Source organism: Neoarius graeffei, chromosome 21, assembly GCF_027579695.1.
Source record: "Neoarius graeffei isolate fNeoGra1 chromosome 21, fNeoGra1.pri, whole genome shotgun sequence".
NCBI classification, from domain to species: Eukaryota; Metazoa; Chordata; class Actinopteri; order Siluriformes; family Ariidae; genus Neoarius; species Neoarius graeffei.
The window spans coordinates 30,243,727-30,257,852 of record NC_083589.1 but is presented as its reverse complement, the minus strand read 5'-3'; the positions used below and the strand labels follow the sequence as shown (position 1 = coordinate 30,257,852).

The 14,126-nt window shown below is 41.0% G+C and overlaps 1 protein-coding gene across 2 annotated transcripts in view; it reads left to right on the top strand.

Annotated features, from left to right (window-relative positions):
* Window positions 1-14,126, top strand: part of metap2a (methionyl aminopeptidase 2a) — a 30,354-nt gene that overhangs the window by 11,059 nt on the left and 5,169 nt on the right. For both annotated transcript variants that reach the window (XM_060903610.1, XM_060903609.1), the window contains exons 4-10: window positions 333-453; window positions 887-1,048; window positions 1,212-1,393; window positions 1,503-1,597; window positions 8,040-8,136; window positions 9,810-9,913; window positions 11,953-12,068. In XM_060903610.1, coding sequence (XP_060759593.1) covers window positions 333-453; window positions 887-1,048; window positions 1,212-1,393; window positions 1,503-1,597; window positions 8,040-8,136; window positions 9,810-9,913; window positions 11,953-12,068 — 877 coding nt within the window. The remainder of the gene's footprint in view (window positions 1-332; window positions 454-886; window positions 1,049-1,211; window positions 1,394-1,502; window positions 1,598-8,039; window positions 8,137-9,809; window positions 9,914-11,952; window positions 12,069-14,126) is intronic.

The window sequence follows — 14,126 nt, the reverse complement described above, 5'->3', positions numbered from 1 at the left end:
CTGTCCCAACTTTTTTGAGATGTGTTGCTGTCATGAAATTTCAAATGAGCCAATATTTGGCATGACATTTCAAAATGTCTCACTTTCGACATTTGATATGTTGTCTATGTTCTATTGTGAATACAATATCAGTTTTTGAGATTTGTAAATTATTGCATTCCGTTTTTATTTACAATTTGTACTTTGTCCCAACTTTTTTGGAATCGGGGTTGTATATTATATTGCTCAGAGTAATGCAGACCAGTCATTAATCCTGATACATCACAGTATCACCAGTATGTTTATACTGTACATGTTCATCTACTTAACTACCTTTATCCCATGCAACATAGGTGACTCTCTTTCTACAGCCAAAACACAGACTGATCCTCCTTCTGTGCCGATATGTGAGCTTTATCCAAACGGGGTGTTTCCTGTTGGAGAGGAGTGTGAATATCCTTCCTCACAGGATGGGTAAGAGACTAGTGCTTTATCGTTCCCCTCTTCTCCTGATGTCCATGTTTTCTCTCCGTCTCCTCTCCTGTCCTTTCATCTTCTCTCCTCGGCTCACCTTGTCCTACCTGAAATTTGCTGTACCTCGGATTACCCTGTGCAATGTGTAATATTATCCTGTATTATATTGCTGAGGCACCTGACACAGAGGTCAGTCGCGCACACTTGTACTATATAAAGTAGTACTTCTGCAAACCGAGTCTTGTCCCATATTTTCCTGCTTGAGTGCTGACGAAACCCATCGCTCTGTATCGATCGTGACATTCCGACCTTCGAACAGCTTTCAAGGGCTTTTCTGCTTCAGTGCTCTTTTCTATCCGGCGCTTTTTTTTTTTCCCTGAAACTGAGAAATGTACGCATCAGAGTTCATGTATATGTGGGAACGGTTGTCCAGGCAGAGTGCTGCATGGCGGATGAGCAGTGAGGAGAAGCGCGTTCTGGACGAAGCCGGGGAGGACATGTGGAATGATTTTCGGCAGGCCGCCGAAGCTCATCGGCAGGTACGACGGTACGTGAAGAGCTGGATCAAACCAGGCCTGACCATGATCGACATCTGGTGAGGACCAATCGTAATCCTTCATTCTTTGCTTAATGAGCTTCTCGAACATCTGATGACACGTGTATACGTGTACGCACAAGACAATATGAGATGTAATTTAATTGATCTATCTTGATTCTCATTCCCAGTCTCTCGTCCTCTCTCTGTCTCTCGCTCTCAGTGAGCGGCTGGAGGAGTGCAGCAGGAGGCTGATTAAGGAGAATGGACTGAAAGCAGGTTTGGCTTTTCCCACCGGCTGCTCTCTCAATAACTGCGCTGCTCATTACACACCCAACACTGGAGACCCCACCGTGCTGAAGTATGACGACGTGTGCAAGATCGACTTTGGCACACACGTCAACGGTACACAAACACACATGCATTCTCGTGGAATCGAAGGCGGTGTAGCGTGTAAAAACGTTACCGACGTCACAAATCTGCACTTATTATCCTGCCTGTGTGTGTTTTTCAGGGAGGATTATTGACTGTGCCTTTACTGTCACTTTTAATCCAAAGTATGACCGCCTACTCGAGGCTGTAAAAGACGCCACTGACACTGGAATCAAGGTGTGTTGATGCACCTCCATGCATGCTTTTTGTTTTCTTTATTGAGGATGCCAACATCACAGAAGTGATTTATAAAAGGGTCCTAAAAAATAAATAAATATATATATAAATTAAATTAAAAACCATAAAAATAACACAGGCAAAATTATGCAGTTAGGAAATTGTAATATAAAATATCTTTTCTGGCGAGGAAACTACTTTGCACAGGCCTTTTTAAAACTTTCTAAGTGATGTCACTTCCCTCAAGGACCTATCTAACTTGTTCCAGTCGTCTACAGCAAAACTTGTAGATATCCACAAGCCCCCGTTTCGACTGTCTGCTGTTTTTCGAATATTACTGTTAAATCTAGTGTTATAGTTGTGATACAGTGGTGCTTGAAAGTTTGTGAACCCTTTAGAATGTTCTGTATTTCTGCATAAATATGACCTAAAACATCATCAGATTTTCACACAAGTCCTAAAAGTAGATAAAGAGAACCCAGTTAAACAAATGAGACAAAAATATTATACTTGGTCATTTATTTATTGAGGAAAATGATCCAATATTACATATCTGTGAGTGGCAAAAGTATGTGAAGCTTTGCTTTCAGTATCTGGTGTGACCCCCTTGTGCAGCAATAACTGCAACTAAACGTTTGCGGTAACTGTTGATCAGTCCTGCACACCGGCTTGGAGGAATTTTAGCCCATTCCTCCGTACAGAACAGCTTCAACTCTGGGATGTTGGTGGGTTTCCTCACATGAACTGCTCGCTTCAGGTCCTTCCACAACATTTCCATTGGATTAAGGTCAGGACTTTGACTTGGCCATTCCAAAACATTCACTTTATTCTTCTCTAACCGTTCTTTGGTAGAACGACTTGTGTGCTTAGGGTCGTTGTCTTGCTGCATGACCCACCTTCTCTTGAGATTCAGTTCATGGACAGATGTCCTGACATTTTCCTTTAGAATTCGCTGGTATAATTCAGAATTCATTGTTCCATCAATGATGGCAAGCCGTCCTAGCCCAGATGCAGCAAAACAGGCCCAAACCGTGATACTACCACCACCATGTTTCACAGATGGGATAAGGTTCTTATGCTGGAATGCAGTGTCTTCCTTTCTCCAAACATAATGCTTCTCATTTCAACCAAAAAGTTCTATTTTGGTCTCATCCATCCATAAAACATTTTTCCAATAGCCTTCTGGTTCGTCCACGTGATCTTCAGCAGATGAGCAGCAATGTTCTTTTTGGAGAGCAGTGGCTTTCTCCTTGCAACCTTGCCAGGCACACCATTTGTTGTTCAGTGTTCTCCTGATGGTGGACTCATGAACATTAGCCAATGTGAGCAAGGCCTTCAGTTGCTTAGAAGTTACCCTGGGGTCCTTTGTGACCCCGCTGACTATTACACACCTTGCTCTTGGAGTGATCTTTGTTGGCCGACCACTCCTGGGGAGGGTAACAGTGGTCTTGAATTTCCTCCATTTGTACACAATCTGTCTGACTGTGGATTGGTGGAGTCCAAACTCTTTAGAGATGGTTTTGTAACCTTTTCCAGCCTGATGAGCATCAACAATGCTTTTTCTGAGGTCCTCAGAAATCTCATTTGTTTGTGCCATGATACACTTCCACAAACATGCATTGTGAAGATCAGACTTTGATAGATCCCTGTTCTTTAAATAAAACAGGGTGCCCACTCACACCTGATTGTCGTCCCATTGATTGAAAACACCTGACTCGAATTTCACCTTCAAATTAACTGCTAATCCTAGAGGTTCACATATTTTTGCCACTCTCAGATATGTAATATTGGATAATTTTCCTCAATAAATAAATGATCAAGTATAATATTTTTGTCTCATTTGTTTAACTGGGTTCTCTTTATCTACATTTAGGACTTGTGTGAAAATCTGATGATGTTTTAGGTCATATTTATGCAGAAATATAGAAAATTCTAAAAGGTTCACAAACTTTCAAGCACCATTGTAAGCCTTATTGAAATGAATTTCAAACTTGCGAGCAAACAGCTGGTTTAAACCCTTGTCAATGAAAGTAGCTCAATGTTCAGCACATCTGTGGCTGGGCGGCTTCCGCTTGAGCTTTTTTTTTTAAGGCGTCCGTTCCTGACGAAAAAAAGGTAAAACCAAAATCATTCATGCTGCATGATTGTGGAGAACTTGAAGTTGCGTCATAAGAGAAGAATTTCCCCTATCGCCTGAAAGGAATGTGTATGTGTCATAATAATGATGATGATAATATTGGCTGACGTTGAGTGGTCTATCGGATATATTCCATTCAGCTCACATGAAATTGAACTCCTCTTCGATGTATTCAGTACCATGCTAGCTGAATGGAATATATCTTGTATACCACTCAATACCAGCCAATATTATTTAAATATGTCCCTGAGATCCACGATGTATTTCGTCTGAAAAATCCAAGTTTTTCAACACCTTCGTATCTTCTAGATCTGGACACACAAGAACTTGAACTTGCTGACTGTCTCGATGGATGGGTCGTGGATGTAGAGTAGAGTGGGGTGTTGTCTTCTTGATGAGCTCCTTGGTCTTATCAGTGTTCGGGGAGAGGGTGGTGTTCTTGCACCATACAGTCCTGTATTGCTGATGAGGCCAGTCACGATGGTGTCGTCCATAAACCTGATAACGCTGTTGCCCTCATGCCTGGCCACCCAGTCGTGGGTAAACAGAATGTACAGTAGTGGGCTGAGGCAGCAGCCTTGTGGTACACTGTCGCTGATGACCTGCGTTTGCTGATTTTCATTATCTGGGGCCTGTTGGTTAGAAAATCAATCACCTAGCTGCAGATAGAGCTGCTCAGACCAAGTTCTCTGAGCTTCAACACCAATTTGTTGACCAACAGAATATTTTCAATCTAATAATGGAATACAGACGGGTGAAAACCTATCAGTGTGCTTGAGTTCTACGAGTTGGTCCAGGTTTCTTGTGAAGTAGATCATGCCTTACCAGAGCAACTTGTGTTTTAGGTTCGCATCGCCATCTAGTGTATAATATCCCACAGTACTCGTATATGTAACTTTTCCCTGCTCACGCGATACCCAGTCGGATGAACAATGGGACCAGTCAGTCACTTAATCAGTGTGTGAAAATGCTTTTTGGCAGTCAGGCAAATAATCAGAATAGTCTTGTTGTTCAGAGTAAGAATGTACTATAGAGTGATCCTGTTGGAATTAAAGATTTATTCAGTCGCTGTATAATAGGTACTGGATTGAATTCACTATTTTAATGCACTACTTCAAGAGGTTTTTTTTTTTTTTATCTTGGCGTCGTCATATCTGAAGGCATAGTGGATAATACCCAGGACACGCCTGAAGGGCACTGTGATTGGTTAGTCTCCAAACAATGCACCATATAGGGCAAGGAATATCAAAACTTTTTCCTTGTGCTGTTTGTAGGGAATGGAGAGCACCATGTAGGACACGGATATCCCGCCTGCAGATATTTAACAATTATTCCACGAAATCGAGTCATACATGAGCTGACAGCCGATGAGGCACGTAGCACCGAATCGACTATAGATGACTCAACCACGTGATCAAAATGTGCATCTACCATGATGGCGGATATCCAAAGCAACTAGGATGGCAGCTGCTGAAAGCATGTCTGTAAACAATGCTGAATTTTCTCACTATTACCACGATTTGAACGATCAAGCGAAGATTCGATACAAAGAGAAGATAGATGTGTGTGGTTTTGACCTAATATTATTTTAAAAAGTCAGACTTTTCTGAAGATAAGATGATTTTACCGACCCTCGAGTACCCAGGTATCGCGTTCTATCTGGTTTGGCTGCTGAAGAATCAAGTCCGACCTTGGACGAAACATAGCCGATGTTCTGAGTGGGCGCCCAGTCTGGATTGTTTCTGTCGTATAATATTGCTGGCGTTCCTCGAAGCGAAATGAAGAAAATTATAACAACGACCGCATGAACCACGACAAGAGAGAATGCTCATTTTATAGCAAAATTCTAGCAACACGAAATAAAATTCTTCCATGATATTATCGAGAGAGCTTTTGAATCTCACCTGAGATAAAATGATGACTGCAAACACGAGCTGTTTTGGTTTTAGTCTGTTAGATCAGCCCTGCCGACGTTCTTCAGCCGTGCTCGTCTCCTCTCCGTACTAAGCCTCAGAGTTTCCTCGCGTTCTTTCCGAATCAGGGACGGAATTCTAAAAAAATCGGAATGTGCCACGGTCACGAGTACTGTTGTGACCACAACCATATACAGCACAAAGATATGGCATAGCTAAAGGAACGCTTAAAGCAGTGGAAAAACAGAGAGTTGCGCACGCGTGACTGTTTTGTATGGAATGTCGCTTGACTCTGCATTTGTATATCTGCCAACATGGCCGACACTCGGGTTTCTGTTTTGCTTTGACGTCACTTGTAAGTCAAGGATGAGCCGTGTACGATGAGATTGAGTAGAATAACTGTTTTATTCTATCCACCTTCACTGGATTTTGAGAAACAGAACATTTTTTATTTTTTGCAAATGCGATAAATAAAAAATTTTTATACAAAACGTCCGACAAAATCATTTCCGCTTAGAATGTAAACAAACTGGTGAAATGACAGGAGCAGTTTGTGAAAAATTCGATAATAATAATTCTGGAAAAAAAAAAGTAATGTTCTTCCCATCAAATACATGTTATTTATCAGCTGGGAGGTCCGTATCATGAAATACCGTGACCGAGGTCTTGAAAGTACTGAGCGAGGCCCTCTGGGCCGAGGTCAGTATTCAAGGCCGAGGTCACGGTATTTCACCATACGGACCGACCTTAAGCTGGTAAATATTTATTTTTTTCTTTACCAAATTCTAACAGAAAACGAGAGCGCCCGAAAGGGAAAACCGAGCCGAGCCGCCATTTTGAATCCTCATTCACGGCTGTAATGCAAATGGCTTCCTCCTCAGTATACAAGTGCACTTCCATGGCAGGAAAAAAAACCCTACATTTTGCCGCCTATGTAGTCCCCTATTTATACAAATAGGAGTCATTCAGGATTCAGCCATGTTTTTGCTCGGCGTTAGCAAGTTACAGGTTTTTAGTTTTCTCCTGAAATGTTTTCTTTTATTTTGTGTTCCTCAGGGTAGTAACACTCGCATTCGCTGTGAACACTGTCGTTATCGCTATCCATGCTGTAAAATTAATGCTATTCTACTGAGAAATGCGAAAATAAATGTTGACAAAAATTGCTACTATGTTTGTTGGTGTTGTGAACGAGCAAGTCACCAGAGGTCTGTAACTGGGGTCCGTACCATAGGATACGGACCCGCTCGCCAGCCAATCAGAGCGCAGGATTTGATGGAAACCGGACCGTGAAAAAAATAATTACTACTTATTCCTTTTTTTTTGTATTTTTTGGGGTTTTGTTTTTGAGTAGAGTTTTTATTTCATCCTCGGTTGGTTCAGCAACACACTCTGCCATTGTTTTTCTCTACTCACGGTATATGAGCTGATATCCTAGTAGGAGAGTAGCCAATCAGAGCACGCGATTGCTCATATCCAGTGAAGGTGGCTATAATAATTTGCTTCTCGGTACCAAGAATGTGACTGAACTAACCTTCCTTGCAAGGTTCCTTGTAAAAATATTCGACTGTATCTCAATTTGTATCGCAGACTAGTGGCTTATTAGCGTGACTGGCATGATGCATGCAACCAGGTTCATCAGCAAGATTTTGGTAATTGTACTTTTTGAGCAGCAAAATCAGCATTAGCAAAAAATGCTCATGGAATTCCATTCATGCTAATCTTATTTTGTCTTGTTTGTAAGAAGTTGAGAGGTTCTGTGTGTTTACTTTTAGTGCTAGCAGATTTTAGCGTCAGAAGCCTTGGCTGATGATGATGGAAACTTAACGAGACCTTGCATGTTGTCATCTTGAGTTCATGCCACTCAACATGGCAAAGATTTGTTAGAAAATAGGAGTTTGAACGGTTTTGAACAGTCCTTGATGCTTCACTGCCTTGTTAGACAGCCTCCTGAGGCAGCATTTTCCCTGTTTGGAATACATCCAAGATGGGAAGTGTGTGTGTGTGTGGGGGGGGGGGAAGACTTGGCTGTCTTTTTTTTTTTTTTTTTCTCAAGACCACAGAAGTGTTCCATAAAAAAATTTGGAGATGTGTTTGAAAAAGAAACTGTGAATTTTCTGCACAAAATTTTACACCACAGAAATGGAGATATGTGTAACCCAGAAATGGACTCCATACTCAGGGGTCTGCTTTCAGTCCTGGAGGACTGAAATCCAGGACAATTTGTTGATTTCCCTGTTCTTCTACACGTACAATGCCTGGTTATTAACTGGTAAACTGTATTAAGTATATACTCTATGATATACTCTAATTGTAGCCTGTAAAGCATGACTTCAGCACGTGGAAGCTGATTGTAAGATTTGACCCCACACATGACTGGTGTGTGCTGTCTCAGTGTGCAGGCATTGACGTGCGTCTCTGTGATGTTGGAGAGTCCATACAAGAAGTGATGGAGTCATATGAGGTGGAGTTGGATGGTAAAACCTACCAAGGTATGGATTTTATCTTTTTTAGACTTTTGAAATAGAATTACAGTGGTGCTTGAAAGTTTGTGAGCCCTTTAGAATTTTCTATATTTCTGCATAAATATGACCTAAAACATCATCAGATTTTCACACAAGTCCTAAAAGTAGATAAAGAGAACCCAGTTAAACAAATGAGACAAAAATATTATATTTGGTCATTTATTTATTGAGGAAAATGATCCAGTATTACATATCTGTGAGTGGCAAAAGTATGTGAACCTTTGCTTTCAGTATCTGGTGTGACCCCCTTGTACAGCAATAACTGCAACTAAACGTTTGCAGTAACTGTTGATCAGTCCTGCACACCGGCTTGGAGGAATTTTAGCCCGTTCCTCCATACAGAACAGCTTCAACTCTGGGATGTTGGTGGGTTTCCTCACATGAACTGCTCGCTTCAGGTCCTTCCACAACATTTCCATTGGATTAAGGTCAGGACTTTGACTTGGCCATTCCAAAACATTAACTTTGTTCTTCTTTAACTGTTCTTTGGTAGAACGACTTGTGTGCTTGGGGTTGTTGTCTTGCTGCATGACCCACCTTCTCCTGAGATTCAGTTCATGGACAGATGTCCTGACATTTTCCTTTAGAATTTGCTGGTATAATTCAGAATTCATTGTTCCATCAATGACAGCAAGTCGTCCTGGCCCAGATGCAGCAAAACAGGCCCAAACCATGATACTACCACCACCATGTTCCACAGATGGGATAAGGTTCTTATGCTGGAATGCAGTGTTTTCCTTTCTCCAAACATAACGCTTCTCATTTCAACCAAAAAGTTCTATTTTGGTCTCATCCGTCCACAAAACATTTTTCCGATAGCCTTCTGGCTTGTCCACGTGATCTTTAGCAAACTGCAGATGAGCAGCAATGTTCTTTTTGGAGACCAGTGGCTTTCTCCTTGCAATCCTGCCATGCACACCATTGTTGTTCAGTGTTCTCCTGATGGTGGACTCATGATCATTAACATTAGCCAATGTGAGCAAGGCCTTCAGTTGCTTAGAATTTACCCTGGGGTCCTTTGTGACCTCGCCGACTTTTACACGCCTCGCTCTTGGAGTGATCTTTGTTGGTCGACCACTCTTGGGGAGGGTAACAATGGTCTTGAATTTCCTCCATTTGTACACAATCTGTCTGACTGTGGATTGGTGGAGTCCAAACTCTTTAGAGATGGTTTTGTAACCTTTTCCAGCCTGATGAGCATCAACAACGCTTTTTCTGAGGTCCTCAGAAATCTCCTTTGTTCGTGCCATGATACACTTCCACAAACATGTGTTGTGAAGATCAGACTTTGATAGATCCCTGTTCTTTAAATAAAACAGGTGCCCACTCTCACCTGATTGTCATCCCATTGATTGAAAACACCTGACTCTAATTTCACCTTCAAATTAACTGCTAATCCTAGAGGTTCACATACTTTTGCCACTCACAGATATGTAATATTGGATCATTTTCCTCAGTAAATAAATGACCAAGTATAATATTTTTGTCTCATTTGTTTAACTGGGTTCTCTTTATCTACTTTTAGGACTTGTGTGAAAATCTGATGTTTTAGGTCATATTTATGCAGAAATATTGGAAATTCTATATGAATTGTGTTGTATGAATACTGTAGCATTTGTTGTTTTTTTTCCTTCTTCTAGTTAAGCCAGTCCGCAATTTGAATGGTCACTCCATCGGTCCATACCGGATTCACGCTGGCAAAACAGTTCCTATTGTAAAGGGTGGTGAAGCCACCAGAATGGAGGTATGTTCACTCACATCTTCAAGCTTCAGCCTTAATGATGCCACAGCCATCCTGGAGAGATCAAAAGGTCACCCAGAAGAGTGCCTACGTCCGCCAAGCCACACACATTCATATTTGCATCAAAATCTAGTCCGTTGTTCCTTAGCCCATGGCCCACGTTTCCTCCAAATTTTATCCGAATCCATTCACTACTTTTTGAGTTACGTTGGGAATAGACAAACAAACGGAGGTGAAAACATCATAACCTCCTCCAACAAAGTTGGCTGTGCTTGCTAGGAGGAAGGAATGAGGATTACTCGGAGTCTGAACCTGTCAGTTAGACATGGCTTGAGCAGCAGTGCAAAAAGATGTAGTGGCTGGATACAGGGGTCTCTGAGGAAGCACTTGCTCGCGCTCATCCTCCCTGCTGGTTGCAGTCAGGTGATAGCGGAGAGCCAATGAGTGAGTGGGGATTGGCAAATGAACAAAATTGGGAGAAAATGGGGATAAAAAACATCCCTTTACATTCAAATATGCATTTTACTGATTTACATTTTTTTTTTTAATTCATTGCATTATCCAGGAGGTTATAATTGCATTCCACCACAAAATTAATTGCATAAATGACAGATGTTGGAAGTTGTATCATATTCTTAAGAATGAAAGAAATTTATATCATTTTATAATAATCTCTTATGTCTATATGGCCAGATTTATTTATGTATGTTAGCGCACTGGCCATCAGTTGATGAGCTATTGCGATCACGCGGCGTCCGTCTACAAGTCACAGAAACTGCTACTCCTCCATGACTTTTCAGTGGATTTTGAGTCTGGTTGTTTTGTTTGGAAGATCCAATCAGTCTGTACAAAAGTTACTCCCTGCTTTTGTGATTTCTCATGAACAAGTTGCTGATTAGGCCGATTAACGAACTTTCAGTAAAATCGCTACTCCTCCCTGAGTTTTCAATGGATTTTAATTCGGATTGTTTTGTTTTGAAGATCTGTTTGTTCTAATAGTTCTCATGAAGAGCAACTTGGCTAATTATAAACGGGTCTGGTTTCTCATGGCACGGCTGTGTGAGCTCCTGCGTCGCTGACGCTCTGGCACTTTTCTTAGGCTCACTGTAGTGTTTTAAAGAGTCTCACCACCACCACCACCACCAAGCTTCCATAGTAGTGCCATTTAGCCAGGACACAGATACAAATGTACTGTGCATGTATTGTATAATGACCAAGAAAATGTCACTAGCTTCATTAAAAAAAAAAAAAAAGGGAAAAAAAACCTGTTCCTACAAATGGTATAACATTGTGCTGCAGAATCTTGGCAGTGCATGTGTTTTCCTGTAAATCAGCATTTTAAATTCAGCTTCAGACTTCATGTCATTAGTGTAGTTCAGAAAAGGTATAAATATTTAATATCACTGTCGGGAAAATTTTTTCTGATTTATATTTCTCATCTCATTATCTGTAGCCGCTTTATCCTGTTCTACAGGGTCGCAGGCAAGCTGGAGTCTATCCCAGCTGACTACGGGTGAGAGGCGGGGTACACCCTGGACAAGTCACCAGGTCATCACAGGGCTGACACATAGACACAGACAACCATTCACACTCACATTCACACCTACGCTCAATTTAGAGTCACCAGTTAACCTAACCTGCATGTCTTTGGACTGTGGGGGAAACCGGAGCACCCGGAGGAAACCCACGTGGACACGGGGAGAACATGCAAACTCCACACAGAAAGGCCCTCGCCGGCCACGGGGCTCGAACCCGGACCTTCTTGCTGTGAGGCGACAGCGCTAACCACTACACCACCGTGCCGCCCCCTGATTTATATTTTCATGATAAAATTAGAAAACATCTACGTATTTAGTAACTGATATTTTGATGGAATATATATTTATAACCCATATTTCCTATATATAGATATTTCTATATTTAGAAATGGGTTTTTTGATAGAGTTGCATTAGATCAGAGTTAACATCAAGGGTTTATTGCATTCAGATTTACTTAAGCCGGCCTTATAACCTAACGTGTGTGTGTGTGTGTGTGTGTGTAGGAAGGTGAGGTGTATGCTATCGAGACGTTTGGAAGTACAGGGAAGGGAGTTGTGCACGATGATATGGACTGTTCACACTACATGAAGAACTTTGACGTAGGACACGTACCAATCAGGTAGGTGTGTGTGGGATGATATTGAAGTCCATCATTTTGTATAAATGGGATTGAGAGCCACTGCTTTGTTTGTCCATAAAGGGCGATTATATAGAATTAATGAAAATATTGAATAAAAGAGCATTACTACTTCAGCTAACACAGCAGTTTGGAGAAATGAATCACTAGGCGTGGAATGATTTTCATTCCCATTTGCAAAACGGCACATCTGGAAGCCACTCCAGTCTAACCAAAGTGTTGCTGATTAAAAACATAAGGAGCTGGTAATCATTCAACTCCGATTTAACGCCACCTGTTTTTGATAAGACTGTTTATGTAGTTGTACTGTACGCTATTGGAAATGTATTATCTGTCATGCTTCAATGCACATGTACATAAGAAACGCACACACCTGAGAAATCTTTAGTCCTGATCCAAACCTCTAACTTGTAGATCACAACTCCTGAATCAAAATGCTACCAGATGTGGCTTTTCTTTTTCAAATTTCACACTGACTTCCGACCATGGCTAATATCTGAACAGGATTTGAATATTCTTAACAACTAACCAGATATTTGAAAAGCCATATACATCCTTGGTCTAAACACTCCTGAAGAGATGAGAGGATGAGTTTAAAAAGTTGATCATGAGTACAAAACTGCTCCAAGCACATGACCACTTCCAGCTTTTTATGCTCCTGGGTTTATTATAAATAATCTGCGTTAACATTTTGTTGGAATTGCTGCAATTTATGACTTTAAAACGTTCATGTCGCGGTTAAATTTTTCGAACAATGAGCTAACATTAGCAGTGCATTCGATTGCAAAGACTTAGGGCCCGGTCCCACAACACTGATAACTCTAACTATACCGACAACTGTACCTGAATTTAGTTCCAGTCTGGAGCAGTCACACCACAACTAGAATCCCGACTATAATATCGCTTGCTGCTGCCACTCAGGGAAATAAACGCATGCAACTTAGGAAGAGTCATAGAAGTTTTTTCCAAGTAGTTGCACATTATTCCGGGTCATACTGTACAGCTTGGACTTCAAGACAACCCATGCACCCACTCCGGTGGTTGATTATAATACAGATAGGTCACGGATTACGGAAATATAATAAAAAAGGATACAAAATACAGAGTGGTTACGGATTTTAATACAGATGCTGCTAATTCGCGTATTAGTCACGGACGTTTCAATATATTACAGGTTGGTTACCGATTTCAGATGGATGATGCATCACGGATAATAAAAAATAAGAAGTCTAAAACAATTAAATGTTTTGACTGCCCAAGTCTGTAATTAAAATATTTTAGCTGCATTTATATGTTTATTAATTTAGGATTGATGGTTCACGGAAAATATCTCACATCTGTGAATAAAAGATCCGTGCTTTGGATTTTTATATATATAATGTATATATATTTTTTTATTTTCAGTGACTCTGTATTCCGTGACTTCATGATGCAACAAGGATGTACAAAGATGCCCGAGGAAAATAGCACGTGCTCAGACAACGTCACATTTAAACAGTGACCTGATTGGTCAGATGTTTTATCGGATCAGGTCCAGGTCTGGAAAAATGGCTCCAGAAGCAAATCTCAGTGATGCGGATAAACCCAGGCCTGGGCTATAGGTATCATTATCGGTCTGGTGTCAGCACCGACCACATAAACCGCAGGGGGCAGATTTATTTGTAGTTATAGTTATCAGTATTGTGGGACCGGGCCTTTAAACCCCCAGGGCTGCGTTCGAAACAGAAGGTTTCTGCCTTGTTAACTCATAAGTTTCGAATAAGCTTTTAGGATTGAATTTACAGGAATGTCACGTCAGGATGCTGTGTAATTAAACCAGTGAGTTAGCTAGTTTGCTAACCGATGCCTGACAATACATAAAGAAATTTATTTGGTTACAGTCACCGAGTTATAAGAGAGTACAGTGTTTATTTCTTGGTAACTTTTCAAAAATGTAAGTGGGGGGGGAACCTTCATATTTGTCTACAAAATCACGTTTCTGTGAAGTTTGGTCCACCATGTTTATTATTATTTTTATTGCTTGAGAGAGCTGCTGCACAG